Source organism: Drosophila elegans, unplaced genomic scaffold, assembly GCF_018152505.1.
Source record: "Drosophila elegans isolate 14027-0461.03 unplaced genomic scaffold, ASM1815250v1 contig_476, whole genome shotgun sequence".
In the NCBI taxonomy this organism is placed as follows: Eukaryota; Metazoa; Arthropoda; class Insecta; order Diptera; family Drosophilidae; genus Drosophila; species Drosophila elegans.
In genome coordinates this window covers 2,659,922-2,675,730 of record NW_024545863.1, presented here as the reverse complement: position 1 = coordinate 2,675,730, position 15,809 = coordinate 2,659,922, and the positions used below count along the sequence as shown (strand labels likewise).

The 15,809-nt window shown below is 41.6% G+C and overlaps 1 protein-coding gene across 1 annotated transcript; it reads right to left on the bottom strand.

Annotated features, from left to right (window-relative positions):
• Positions 1-2,256: 2,256 nt before the first annotated feature.
• LOC108148631 (dopamine receptor 2) lies at positions 2,257-14,733 on the bottom strand. Its single transcript, XM_017275741.2, is given in 3 exon segments — positions 2,257-3,599; positions 12,505-12,586; positions 13,280-14,733. Coding segments are annotated over 3 exon segments (2,409 nt in total). The 3' UTR covers positions 2,257-2,726.
• Between the last annotated feature and the right edge of the window lie 1,076 nt (positions 14,734-15,809).

Below are 15,809 nucleotides of genomic sequence, written 5' to 3'. Positions count from 1 at the left end.
GGAGCGGAGCTGAGCGAAGCGTTGATGTGCTGTAACCGCCCTTCTACATTTTTACAGAGTTGGCACAACAAAGTTTTGCGGACAATCAAAGGTGTGGAAGTCGCAGATTGCCAGCTAAATGTTATCTTTCGCACTGGGAGAAAAATATAATCTAAAATAAGAAACATACTTATATATTACTCATACGACATGTATAATTCATTAATTCTTTTTTTAATTAATCCAAAATTAATAAGTTTTAATCAATAATTTTGAATAATATAAACAAGACAGACTTATTAGACTTAACTTACTAAAAACGCTGGCTTTCAATCAGATATCATTCTACTTTTTTTCCCCAAGTGAACTTTAAGGCGTTGCGCAGTGCGGTTCTATTGTATCCGTATCTCCATCAGCGTATCCCTATCTCCATTTGTATCTCTGGGTTCAACTGTGGGTCATTAGTGCGCTAGAGCTGCGTAGTTTTGCTCCGGTTTGCTCCGCTGGCTTCTTGTTCATTTTCTCATTAGTGAGTCAATACACGCAGCACGTTTTGTCCCCACATTGTTACGGCGGACACCTCCGACCGGGGATGGTGTCCTTCTGGGAGCAGGACACACAAGGACGAAAGGGGCAACAAAACACGAAAGCCAGGCACACATGCGAGATGACCTCTGAGAGTTGTTTAAGATGCGTTGCATCGCACTTTCGCACTTTGCTGACTGCAACTCTTGCAGCTGTCTATCCATCTTGGCCATATCCCTTTTTTCCCACCGAATGGCTGACTGACATACTTACCTCCCCCCCGCCCCTGAAAATGTGGGTTCAAGGGGCATGATCCGAAAATGTAAAGTGTAAACTTTTTGCCAGTTGTTTGCCGAACTGGGACTGCACTCTGTCTTCTTGCTTGGCTGGCCATCAGCCATCAAGTGTGGCAACTCATGGCATTTAAAGTCCCTGAAAACCATCCTTCAACCCCCTGAAAAGCCACAAATTCGCAAAGATTCCCTTAGTGCCCATGCTCGGTCTGAAATTTAAATAAGGCAAAGTCATCGCTGAGTGTTCTTTCTTAGTTGTCGCTTTTTAATCTCCTGACGTAGTTTTGTATATGGTAGTTACAGTATAGTACACTCAATATATAAATCTATGTTTGCAGTTTGCAGTTTGCAGCTTAGCCTAATATGCGTGGCAATCAATTGAGTTTGTGTCTCCGTTGGTTGCCAATCTCGCTCCGGAGCTTAAGGATAATGCATTTACATGTAAACTTAGGACTAGACATGCTTGCACACCGATACACAGACACAACGAGGACTCTATGAGCTATGTATGTCACTTATGGGCTACCATATTCAATATTAATAATTGCCATTTGTTTGGTTTGCCGCTGCCTTTGTTTTGTTTTGTTTCCCTCGGCTTTCCATCATTTTCCATTTCGCTTTGTTTGTTTTGAAAACAATGAGCAACATTTTTCCATTCTCTCGAGGGCCAAGTGATTTGTTCCTACACATCCACCAAACTGACGTCTCGCCATTGTTATTGGTTTTCCTCAACAAATTCCCTTCTTATTCTCAATTTATTTTCCTGTTTTGTGGTCGGCGAAATCAATCCTAATTGCACACATTAATTATTGCAAAATCGGAATCGGATGAGCTTGACCCATCCATAAGCATACATGTAATAATACACAAATGGATGGGGCGAACCCTTTGAAGGATTAATTCATTAATTTCAACTTTCTGGCTGTCTGAAGCACATTTAACATTCACTCTATGTAACATGTATTGCTATAGTTCAAAGAACATAATGAAGGGTGGGCATAATTATCTGATAATTTGCAAGAGCTCCTTCTGTGATTTTGTACTTGAATCGCCTACATTTGGGAACTGGTCTTGAAGCCTGTTTGCCTGATTGTTCGAGTCCTTACTGAGGCTATGTTTAGTTGGTATAAATTCATATTGCACCCGTAGAGTTAATTTCACTTAATAACAAATAACAAACGAACAAGTATCGAGTAACGGAAAGCTAGTTTTGATAGATAGAAGGAGTGAAGTTAAGCTATATACAGTTTAGTATTGGCTTTTGAGAGAGAGTCAGGTACTTGGACAGGTTGAAGACGTAGCTTTCAATTCAACTGCTAGACGTGTTTGAGACATTTACAGAACAGAACAGAATAGAATACATCTACGTAATGGAAGATCTAAGATATGACAGCTAACAGTAACACTAATTCACACTATGCAACCACCGCCAGTGACTGAAAAGCAGAGAGAAGGGGCGATTTAGAAGGGGTTGCTTGCTGCATAGTGTTCTATCACCGATCGATAAGCTAATGAGTGACTAGGCGAGACTAGATTGCTATGTACACACTTTGGGCGGGTCGATTTATAGGTAGATATAACAAATCAATGGACATGTCTAAGCAATTTTGCCTAAAAAGTACATAGAGATGGTTTTTATATGTTGGGTTGAAAAAAAGTATGGTACATTACTTTTAGCTTCTTTATTTTACATTTAACTTAAATAGGTTTAGATTGTAGAAAAAAGCTATACATATATAAGAGGAAGCTTATAAAAAAATTAGTTTATTTGGGACAAGAAAACGTTAGAATATGATAAATTGTTTAGCTTTTAAGCAAAATGGCTTAGAACTGTCCAAAGTTTTCCGCGACTTGCCCTGATAAACACACCTATATGTTTGTATCTTAAAAATAAAGTCTGGGCTTTGCTTTGTGGTTCTGGTGCTGAGTTTACTTGACCGAGGAGCTGGAGGAACTCGACGCCTCCATGGGCTGGCTCTCCAGTTGGGGCGTGGTCTCCACCAGGGCCAGTCCGATGCTCTCGCTCTCGCTGTCGCTGGCCTCCTCGTCGTCCTCCACGTCGCCCAGTGTGGTGATCTGGCTCTGGCCACTCTGGCACTGCTCCAGGATCCTGTGGTGGTTCCGCATCGGGGCCTGATCCTCGCCGGCGTCGATGAGCGAGGGTGCCGAGGTGGTGTCCGCCACTCCGGCACCGCCGATAATCCCGTTCGGAGATCCCAGCGAGGCGTTGGAGCTGCGCAAACGTTTCATGCCCGTCATGGGCATGAAGGACACATGGTGACCCGATGAGTTGGAGGGTCCTGGCGTCAGGGCCTTCAAACTGGGAGCCAGCGGGGTGTTGGCCCCACTGATGGACCCCCCTGCTGGCACCGAGGCAATGGTGAGGGTGGACACCGAGGAGGGTCGACCGCCTGCTCCGGCTCCCAAGTGCAGGGAACTGGCCGAGGCAGCCGCCACCGGAGGAGCACTGATCGTGACAATCGTCTTGGCCAGCGCACTGTTCACCGCCGTCGAGGAGCTGTAATCGCCGCGCAACTGCATCCCCGAGCTGCGGCGCCTGGAACGGTGGTGGTGGCGATGGAAGCTCTGGCATCTGGTGCAGGATCGCTGCGAGGAGGAGGGCGTGGCCGTGCCGGAGGAGTGGTGCTGGTGGTGGGCTGATCGCGAGCCACCGCAGTTGCTGCCACCGCTGCAGGTGCTGCAACTGCTCAGCTGTCGTCACATGAGCGTGCGGTCGATCTGGTTCACCGAGTGGTAGCCAAAGGAGGTGGAGGCTGCCACCATTGCAGCGGCCACGTGGCACTGTGTGAAATAAGAGAAAAAAGACAAGGAAAAAAACAAAAACAAATTTTAAAAAAATATATAATAAAATAATAGAAGAACATTTAAAATTTAAGAAGGAAAGTCACAAGGCAAATGCGTACATGACAAAACGATTAAATTAAAAACATAGAATATTAATAATAATTGAAAAAATATTAAAAGTAAAAAAGATTTTACAACAGATTAAAACATTGAAAGATAGGTAGCAAAACAATTTAATTCAAAGAAGTCAAATGAAAGACAACACCAAGAGCAGAAATAGAAAGTAGAGAGGCGAGAGAAAAGCATTTAATTAACATTTTGCTGTCTTATTTCGTTTCGAGTGTTTGCATACAATTTGCGGGCAGTGTTTCCGGATAAGTTTTTTTTTATTTTTTTTCTGGTAAAAGTGTGGCTGTAAACAAAATTGCCGTTTCAACGCAGCCGCCGCAGCAACAAAGCAACAACAAAGTGAAACGACAACAACAACAATGAGCAGCCAGAGCAACAATAACAACAACACCAGGGCGTGGAAAAAAAACTGGGAAGGCGTCGCATACAACAACAATAACAAGAGAGATGAAAACTGTTGCGGCTTTGCTGGCAGATTTCCCTTGATCTTCTTTTCTTTTCCCTTCTTTTTTTTTTGGGTGCAGTAAAAGTCAAAGCAAAATGCATGATTGAAAACAACAAAACAATAAAAAGGGGGAGAAAAACTAGGAAAAGAGCAACAACAATCAGTCTTAAGAACAACAATAGAGTCGGAAAATAGGAAAAGAAAAGCGGTTGCTGAAAATTCCAATCTCTTTTTTAAGAATTTTCAGTTTCCTTTTTTATTTTTGGTTTTTGTGTGAGGGCAAATAATAATAGCAGTAACAACAACATTAACAAAATCTTGTGAGTGTGCGTGTGTGTTTTTGAGAAAATTCCAGGGACGTATATAGACTTTGCTTTTTTGGGCAGTAGCTTCCACCTAACTGAATTTTACCTCGTCCCTACCAGAAAACCCATCATCCTTGGTTAGCCAATTCAATTACTGTCTTACAGACGCCTCCTTCAGGTCGTATAAAATTCCAAAATCCCATAGCCAAATGCGTTCAATTTGCATTGCGTATACGACGAGTGGTCTGCTGGTCCTCGGAGTGCGGCCGCAATTAGCTTAAATAATTGAAGAGCCAGACCGGATGGCCCGCTTAGCAGACGCCCCAGGCAACTTGGTAATTTGCAATTTTTATAGCCCCCCGGCGATCCCGAAAAATAACCGCAGGAATGGGACAAAGTCGAGAGCTGGCCAAATAATAACCACTGTCAATTCGGTTCTTATATTTTTATCTAAGATTAATCTGGTTAAGACATAAAAAAATAATGAAAAATAAAAAGTATAAAGAATTGTACAAACTAATTTAATTAAAAATTCTAATCTTATGTTTAATACAAATATTTTAAATACAGCAAAGTTAAAAATATATATATACAAATAATATATAGAAATTATAAATGTTTCTTAAAGAACTGGCAAGTGGTAATAAAATAATAGTAAATTTCAGGTAAAATAAGCTATTCCCTGCCTTGATTTAAAAACTTTCTACCATTTTCATTTTGTGTTATATCATAAAAAACTCTAATCTAGAGCTATTAGCGATTTGAGTATATTTATCATAACGTTTTAGTGACTCACAAGTCTGCCCAGGGGCTTGCCACCCAGAATGGAAGACCTTTCGTGTGATTCCGTGCAAAGGTCAATGACACCGTGAAGTTCCAAAAGGGCTTTTTTCACGCACGAACTTGCCGCGGCCACGCCTCTTTTGGTAATTTATTGCCTGGCACTCAATAAACCTCTGCGGGGTGCTGGGACCCCGACTTGGGTCAAACTCAAAGTTTAGCCAAGGGCTAAGCTATCTTGGCTGCTTAACCGGTGACCTTGCAGGCTGACAGTCACAAAATTGGCATCCCGATTGGCATGCCACCCTCTCTTCCTCTTTTTAGGATCCTGCGAAAGGACATTAAAAGTTACATGGCTGCGTACACGAATTGCCATGGACTGGAACTCGGACTTCCGCTCCAACGGCTCCGTCACATAATTATAAACGTTAATTTCACGGTTACAGTCAATTAGGGATAATTGATGTTTGCGCAACATTTGTGGTAAATTACATTTTGATGTTGGTCCTGCCCGAGAAATGAGCCATTATCGACTCAATATATTAGGGATGTATTTCGGGGGTCCCTGATTATTGTTCCATTTAGTTCGCCTCAGTTCGGTTCAGTGGTATGAAATCAGTTTGATTAATCGGTTAAACAATTTTGTTGTCGAATTCAATTTGGCTTTTGTTCTCATAAATGGCACAAAGGCTCGTCCAATAATTGATGCAATTAGCAGCGATTATACATAGCAGCAGGAGCAGCAGCAGCAGCAGCAGAGAAAGCATTAGCAGCCACAATGATCAAAATATTTATTAAGGATGGATTAAAGTACGTGCTATTTGCCTGCAGTTATCGCCTTGCTACTCGAAAGCCCCGAATCGAAGCAGATCCGATGTGGGAGTTGGCCTCCGGTTGGCCAACGGTTTCCTCTGCAAACAGTCAGAATCACAAATTTCTGCTTTACAAGCTCACAAATTTATGCTAAGCAGCCTCAGCTGCGATTGTGTGTGGGTGTGTAGTGTTTTAGTGTGCGAATGGGTTCGTTCTGGCTAGCTGGCGTTTTCAATCAAAACACCTTGGTGCGTTTAGGTGCACAGAGGAGAAATCAGCACCAATATATACTGCAGCTTCTTTTATATTTTAAGGAGCTTAATATATTTTCAATGGTAATCAAATAAAAATGTTAATTAAACATAGAAGGTTTAAATAAAAGAGGTCCTGTATTAAAAAAGACTGTAATGTTTGAATATCTTAGGTAAATAGATAGATTTCTTGTGATAACTGTATGCCGAATCTTAATGAATAATATTTTCAAGAAAATGTGTAAAATATAAATCAAAGTTAGAAACAAGTAACCTGAAAATTTGACTAAGGAAAGTCGGAATAATAAAATTTCAACTTATGACATTCAAAATGTCGCTATGTTACGCCATAAATAAAATAATTCTCGATATGTAAAGTACTCAACGGGTGACCTTTTTGCGATTTTTCCCCATGTGCACGCACAAGAAAGATGCCAGTCGAAATGGTATGCAAATTGGCTCTGGCAGGTTGGGTTCTTGTGTTTGGATGGGTGGGTGTCCTTTACGGCTCATTAGGACACCGAGTGGGCGCTCACAGAAGGCCCAAATGTCAGGCGACCCACAGGCAATGGTCGGCAATTGATCAGCGTGTTGAGTGTGCATTTGAAAGTGTGTGGCTGGGCGGTGGCATTAAAGCTTAAAGATGGATCTCCTGTGAAGTTAATTTTAAAGTGTCGAACAGGGACGACAAAGTGGCACAGACAGCAGCAACTTGTGGCCGACCGCAATGTGCTTGAGGTGGCACAAAGAAGGCCAACAGTGCGGCTGGTGATGCCCAGACTTTTGAGGGCGGAAATCGAGTCCTTTGGGGCAGGGGCCAGACCACACGTCTGCAATATCCTTATTTGACCAGAGTCCATTTCCATTTGTCGTGCAGCAGGCAAATTGCGGCTGCCGGAAGTCGCCTCATTTGTCGGCCTAGGGGCAAGTCCTTCCTGAGCGACTGATTTGCAATAGAACGAACAAGACTTAAATATAAAGCAGTTCGGAATAGTGGTTTATGTTGGTTATCCATTCCATTCTTATTACGGGTGCTGTTCGTTAATTTCAATTTATATTTTAACTAATAAATACTTATGTGTGCTTTATTCAAATCAAATTTTAATATGTTCAGCTAGTCGTATACTTAATATCCTTTTTTATTCCTTTAGCTTCTGTGATTTGAGGCTAGTGTTTAATTCTGAACCTTTTTCACAGTTCCCTTGTGTACAACAATTTTTTGAAACCCTGTTTTATATTAAATCATACAAAACTTTTCATTAAATTAAGAGCTTTCCTTATTTATAGTCGCTTCATAGACTTCTGACATAATGCTTTGCAACGGACAACAAAATTAATAAAATGTACAAACTTTATCCTTCGTCAATCTCTTAACTTTGTTAGTAAGCTTTTAATCCTGTGAAGTTTTATTTCTGAACCTAACAAAGCCATAAAGTGCAAGGCATTTTATTGAAGTTACCTTTTAGGTAATCCTGCCTATTGAACCAGAATTTAGGGATATCAGCTTTGAATGTTTCAAGTGTGGACTCAGTCGTGCTCAAAACTTCACATCCGCGTTCTTCGAATGCCGCTTTCAATTGGCTGTGGAAACTCTTGGCAAATAAATTGGCATGCTCTTGGGTGTAATTGATATGATGACAGACACATCGCAAAGGAAAAACCCCAAAATCCGAAAGGGGCGGATACGGAAAAGGCATAAGAACACACACATCGGCACCCCAACACCCACACCCACACACCCACCAAGGCCAGACACATATTGACTGTTGATTGCTGTAAATAACATTTTCATCAATACAATTACATGTGGTATGTGCGAATGTGTACGCTTATCGCCGAGGCGAAAATTGAGTTGGAAATTTTTAAGTGCAAAAAATGTTTATGGTTCACTTGATAACATTTCTCAAGTATCCTGTGTGCGTGACTTCTTTGTAGATATTTTTTGGATGTGGACGGAAACTAGGGGCCTAAAATAAAAACTCAAACTCAGATGGTGCAAAGAGAAAGTCCGGAAAACGTCCGGCCAAGTAAAAATTCAAAAATAATAAAACGGCAAACTAATAAAGTACAACCCTTCCTTCTCATCCATAAAACCCAAAGAAAAACCTTCTTACACTTTACACACAACTTTACTCGAAAAAAATACAGATATATGAACCATTACTTCTAAATGTTTAAAAAATTGTTACCTATTCTTTAACTGGGTTTAAATTGTTGTGAACACTTGAAGTTTTTTTTGTAGCCTGTACATACACTTTTATTCAAAACCAATCAGCAAATGTAACAAATTTTCAGGAGTGAACATTTTTCATTCTTGCAAGCATAAACAAACATAAGAAATCAATTGAAAAAATTCAGTAGTAAAGCCAAACAATTAAACTAAATTGTGCTATTGGTAGATTGGTTTCCTTCTTTAATTCATGTGACGAACTTTAATGTAGCTTTCAAGCCTAAAACCCAAGTGATTGTATCTATTAAGTCTGATCCAGTCTATATTTAGGCTTTTTCGTCTGCTTTCCTGAATCATATATACACCATTTTCCTCGACCGGAGCGGGTATAAAAAGATCAACAAACACTTTATGAGAGTGCGGGTGCTTGTGTTTCGGGTTTTCCTTGTTTCGCCATTGTGTACACTGGAAAAATCTTTTGTGAGTGGCGACAGCAACAGTAACAAGAACAACATCAACAAGAGCAAAAACAGCAACGGAAACGGTGACAAAAACGATGAAAGGACATTGAGTCCTGCAAGTGTGCGAAAGTGTGTGTATGTGTGTGTGCTGGTGTGTGTGCCCCGAGACTTTGTGGAAACTTTCGATTTTCTTCTTTTCTTTGTTTGTGCTCTTTTCATTTTATTCAGCTTGTCTGCAACAACGTACAAAAAAAAACATTCATCAAAACGGAGCTGGGGCTCAGGTGTTGGTGCCTGGGGACATTTTTTTTTGCGTTGCTGGACATCTTTCTTTGTGTCCCAGTGTCTGTGTGTGTGTGTGTGTTTGTGTTTTTGTTTGTATACGTGTACAGGTGCAACACATTCAACAGGTGCTTAAATCAGAGTCTGTGTTCGCTTTGTGCTCTTTTTGCAGCAAAGTAAGCCAACCAAGAACACATATAAGAAGGGATTGTTCCTGAAATCTCTGAAGGCTTAAATAGGTGACGTTTGGTAGCTGAATTTATTATTAGAAAATAAAATACATTATTTATTAAAAAATATATGTTAAAGAACACAACCATATATTATGTATTATAAAACAAATTGTTTCAAATTTTATACTCTTAATTTAAATCCGATGGTTTTTAATTTTAAGTTACTGTATAAGAAAGAATCGCATGTAAAGTATTTTATTTTATAATATTTATATTTGCATAATTAAAAGCCGGTAAAATATATAACAATTACCGGGTTTGAAGAGAATTTAAGCTAGAAACATGATTTTTTATAGCATACTTTTTAGCAATTAAAGGAAAATAATAAAATCTTCGAAGATTTCAGGAAAACACCGGATACAAAAGGAAATGAGGACACAAGCAACAATGCCACGGCCGAATCAACAAACAGGAGTGAGTGAGACGGCGCAGTCACAGACAGAGACGGCAACAGCAAACAGAGAACAGCGACAGTAACAGATGCAGGAACCAAGGAACGGAGACAGGATGCTCGTGTTTAGCCCCCAGTTCTTCATGTGGGTGACTTTGGAGGACACAGACAGAGAACAGTGAGCAGTGAACAGAGAACGGAGAACAGATAGTCGGAGGACACAAAGTCACAAGTCGCTTACCTTGCCATTGACTTGCGGACAGAGACGCAGGGCGCAAGGGGGCGTAATCATTGTGAAATAAATATACGCTAAACTATATGTAAGTCTGCTCGCAGGAGTTGTGCCGCACGTGCTGAATGCCGTGCAGCGAGCAGGTCGAGTAACATCGCCGCGTCGCGAATCTCTGCAAAATCAAGAACGCCGCCGGAATCACAATCAGCTCGATTCGCCAGACAAGGCGGTACTACTATATATATAAGGGAATAATATAGGGTCCGCGGTAACGACTGCGATGGTTTTAATGCTGTGATGACATGAGCTTTTTTTCAGACAGGCCTCATTTTCTAATAACTGACACTTTAAGAGTTTTTGATAGCCTGGAAACTAATTTGCATCTCTGTCGAACTTGTTTATTTGTAGCTTAAAATTTCAAGGAAAGATTATGTTTTATTATACCCTTGCAGAGGGTATTATAATTTCAGTCAGAAGTTTGCAACGCAGTGAAGGAGACATCTCCGACCCTATAAAGTATATATATTCTTGATCAGCATCACTAGGCGAGTCGATCTAGCCATGTCCGTCTGTCCGTCTGTCCGTCCGTCTGTCCGTCTGTCAGTCTGTCCGTCTGTCCGTCCGTTTATATGCAAACTAGTCTCTCAGTTTTAAAGCTATCTGCATGAAACTTTCCCAAAAGTTGTCTTTCTATTGCAGGTAGTATATAAGTCGGAACGAGCCGGATCGGACGACTATAGCATATAGCTCCCATAGGAACAATCGGAAAAATAAATGAAAAAAATTATAACTTTGCTGTTTTTTAATTTTTTGTTTAGTTCTTCGACATTTAGTAATGGTTAAACATTTCCGATTTGCGGTTTAAATTTCATCAAAATCGGACGACTATAGCATATAGCTCCCATAGGAACAATCGGAAAAATAAATGAAAAAAATTATAACTTTTCTGTTTTTTATTTTTTTGTTTAGTTCTTCGACATTTAGTAATGGTTAAATATTTCCGATTTACGGTTTAAATTTCATCAAAGTCGGACGACTATATCATATAGCTCTCATAGGAACAATCGGAAAAATAAATGAAAAAAATTATAACTTTTCTGTTTTTTAATTTTTTGTGTAGTTCTTCGACATATAGCAATGGTTAAATATTTCAGAATTATGGTTTAAATTTTATCAAAATCGGACGTCTATATCATATAGCTCCCTCAGAAATAATAAAAATATATAAAATAACTATCAAATAATTGAGCTGCAAATCATCATAGCTTCAAAGTTTTTAAACATATACGAAAGTAAATCATAATTTTAATGTTTTCAAAAATGTTTAATTCTTGCAATAGCTGCAAGGGTATATGAACTTCGGCTTGCCGAAGTTTGCTTTCTTTCTTGTTTTTTCTTAAGTTATGCCTGACCCAATTAGATATGTAATTTATTTCATATATTTTCTTTATTTAAAATGTAAGATAAATAATTTATTTTTTTTTAATACCTATAAAAATGTAAGTTATTGCTTAAAAGAACTTCGCAATTTTAAATGTTTGGTTCATAAAAAATATTACTCATACGCCTTGTAGCCACATTAATAACAAACTAATTTCTTTCCGAACTAACCTACTTTTCTATTGTTTATATCTCGCTAATAAAAATGAAATTTTCCAAAAATACAGTTTTTACTAATTGGAAGCTTAATTAAATGTTTCCAATTAGGACTTTACATGCAGACGAAAGTTCAGACAAGTTCGACTGAAATGTCAAATCCCAACACATGACTTTGGGGTAATTACTTAGTTACTATAGACGAAAATGTAAGCTTATCTCCCCGTCCGCGAAAACTGGGTGCAATGCTCCCCTTCTGGCCAAACCTCGGCAACCCACTCAGATGCAGTCTGAGTTGCTAAACATTAGAAAATTATTCATTAAAATCACGCAGAGGGTCGAGGGTCGACAGGTTGAATGATGCGCCCCCCGGATGATTTATGCAGGGATTCGAAAATGTGAGGATGTCAGTGGCTGCGGATGAGGATGAGTTTTGCAGCGGATGTCAGGGGGTTTCCATGTGTGAACGCGAGTCGAGGGCAGAAATTCGGCTATGGGGGCACCTCGAGAGGTAAATGTCAGTTTTTTTGGCTCTTGTTCATTAAATTTGTAAATTAATTTTGCCGTTCGTTGAGTTCTGTTTTTGGAGCATACAAAAAGTGGAGACGGCCGGCTGTGCGTAATTCATGAAAGCGATTTCCATCAACCAGTTTTTGTTTGCGCACCAAAAAGAAGAGTGGATGCAACAACAACTCAGCTGGGAGGAAAATGTGAAAATACTGCGAAAGTTTCGCAGACCGTAAAAACGAGAAGGAGAATCAAATCGAATCGCCTGTCGGGGTTTCAAAAGGCATGCGGAAACGGGGACACTCACCTGCGACTTGGAGCGCATCGTGGGCTGGTACTTGCGGCGAATCTTGCGAGGACAGCACATGCACAGCAGACGCACAAAGGCCCTGGAAGAGAAGCCAGTTAGGAGCAGGTCGGCAAGGGGTTAAGCTCGGCATTCAAAAGCCACAGAAACGCAACCAAATAAAAATAGCCTACAAGGGGTGTACTTTATGGGGCTTTGAAAGGGCTCTTCGAAACGAAAACGGAAAATAAATACGGTTGTTATGGCAAACAGAACTTAAATTTAAAGTTGAAGAGCACAAAATATTTGTTATCCCTGGGAAAAAGATAGTAATGGTCTTATCTATTTCGTTTTTAGTAAAATACACAATTAATAGAAAACAATTTTAATTATATAAAATGCTATAACAAATCTTTATAAAATTAACTAAGACACCAAATAATACAATAAAAATTATCGAAATAATTGTTTTCCTTGGGAAAAAAGATAGAAATGGGCTTATCTATTTCATTTGAGTTTTGTTTTTGTTTGAATCAAACAATAAAATATAAATAAACATGAATTAATTAATTATTGACATTTTAAAATAATCATTCTAAAAGCTGCGTAGCTAATCTTAAATTCTTAAAGCAATGGCTTACAAAATTGAAAAGCTCAGTGAAAAAAATCAGAAATGAGCATAAACAATAATTACAAGATTTTGTAACTTTTGATTCGTAATTTGAGAAATTTCTCTTACGTTTTTTATGCTATGAATGCCAAGCTTAAATGATCTGCAAAAACCACTAGTCCTCACCTGCGGAAGTCCCTGCTCCAGCAGGCGTAGATCACAGGATTCATGCAGGAGTTGATCCAGCCGAGCCAGGTGACTATCGCCGACACGATCTCCTCGTGCTCGATGCACTCTATGCAAAAGCCGGACAGTAGATTCACCACGAAAAAGGGCAGCCAGCAGATGATGAACACGCCCATCACGATGCCCAGTGTCTTGGCCGCCTTCTTCTCCTTGGCGAACTTGGCCAGTTTCCTGGACAGCGAGAAGTTCTTGCCCATGTGCCGGTGGCGGGCCAACCCGTTGTTATGCAGAGCGGATAGTGGCTCATCGTCGGGCTCCTCGGGCGTGGATGTGGTCGTGCCGCCTGCATGATTGTGGTGGTGGTGGTGCGAATGCGAGTGGGAGTGGCTCAGAGAGCCTCCGCCCCCACCACCACCTCCTGCTCCTCCTGCGCCAACCCCACCTCCCCCTCCACCGCTGCCCGAAACCTGATTCGCCTGATCGCGGGTGGTGCCACCACGATGTATACGCAATGTGAGCTGCAGTTCGCCGGAGGCCATCAGCACCTGCTTGGTGCCGATCTTCAGCGATCGCGTCTGGATCACGGCTGCCCGGTAAATGCGGCAGTAGGTGAAGACCATCACCAGCAGTGGCAGGTAGAAGGATATCGTCGAGGAGAAGACCAGGTAGCCCAGATGCTCGGTGAATGTGCATTTGTAGGCCGGCATTTCGCCATCCCTTGCCGCGCGCCACCAGACGATGGCCGGAAAACTGATGGCACTCGAGCAGATCCACACGGCGGCTATCAGTCCCGCAGCCCGCTTCACAGTCATCCGCATGGGATAACTAAAGGGATCCGTTATGGCCCAGTAACGGTCCAGCGATATGACACAGAGATTCAGTATGGAGGCGGTGCTGAAGAGCACGTCCAGCGACCTCCAGATATCGCACCAGTCCGTGCCAAAGAACCAGGTGTTCTCGAGCACCTCGTAGAGCGCCGAGAAGGGCATGACCACCAGACCCACCAGGCAGTCGGCCACCGCCAGACTGGTGATGAAATAGTTGGTGGCCGTGTGCAAGTACCGCTCCCGGATGACGGCCAGTATGACCAGGGAGTTGCCAAACACGGTGGCAAACGAGAACAGGAAGAGGAAGGCCAGCAGACCCACTCGGTCGTTGGGCAGGGCCTCCAGAAACTCCGAGAGATCTGGCTCTGGCGTGGTGGTTGCCGTTGCCAGGGGACTCAAGGTGCTGGTGGCGTTCAGAACTCCACTTGCCAGCTCCGTGCTTGTGGGCAAACCATTGAAGTAGAAGTAGACGTCCTCGGAGATGTTGTAGCTGCCAAAGAATGGCAATGGCGGCCGTGTCTGCATTTGCGTCTGCATCTGCGTCCGATTGAGCCCATCTCCGCGGAGGAGCGCCAACAGGGGGACTGCCCCTCCCTCCGCTTCCGGCGACTCAGTGTCCTCCACCATGACGACCGTGTCTGCAACTCAGTGCTGTGTCGCTGCAGCTGACGCGGCTTCCAGTTCCTGTTCCTGTTCCTGTTCCAATTTCTGCCGCAGTTCCTGCTCCTGTTCCTCCTGCTGCTGCTGCTGCTGATTTTCCTCTTCAGACAGTCCGCGACTGCCAGCCAAATTAATGAAGCGCATTTTCATGTCCTTGGCAAGGACTCGCCGCCGGGCTGCCAAGCTGTCTACAAAAGAGATAGAGAGGCTGGTGAACACAATGCAATCAGGATAAACTTAAGTTAAAGTTACGATGTAACCACTTCTTATTTGGCACAAACACTTGAAGTGTTTTCTGACCAATTTTATTTAAATAAGATATTCAGTCTTTAACTTCAAATAAAATAAAATAGTTTTATATATGATAATTTTTATTATCGCTTAAAACACCCAAAATGAAGTAATTTTATATTTGGTTGTATAAAGAAAAAACCTTTCCTAAGGGTTTTATTTATAATATTATAATTTAAAGACCAAGTTCTGATCTTAACATTTATTTAAATTTATTTTTTGTGAGAAGAGCTTATTTACTTTTGACAAAACTTTTCGCCAGTCTAATGAAGCTATTGTAATTGAATCGCTGGCAGCGCAAGCTATAAATTTCATTCAATTAAAATGTTGACTTTCGCATCCACAGGTAACCGAGTTAAGCAAATTTCCCGCGCGGTACAAAAGCTAAACAAACACATTAATTAGAGGATTTTTTGGGCTGCCTCGGAATCGGGAAGGACTCACCTGCTGCTCTCTGCTCCAAAAGGTGCCCAATTAATTGGCAAGCAGACACGCCAGCCAAAGGACGAGGACGAGGGCGAGGGCGAGGACTCCGAAAAGGAGGTCTCTGGAAGGAGGGAGTGCCGCACAAATAAACAAATTAAATTACATTTCGAGTGCCAGGGCTGGCAGGAAGTCAAGCGGGCGACCACTAGGCACTTGAACTCCATCCGGAGTAGAGTGGGATGACTAAGTGGATGCTGCCTTTGTCAACGGAATTTGACAGAGGAAGTCAACAACTGTGCGGCGCATTATTCAGGACCCCTGGCTCC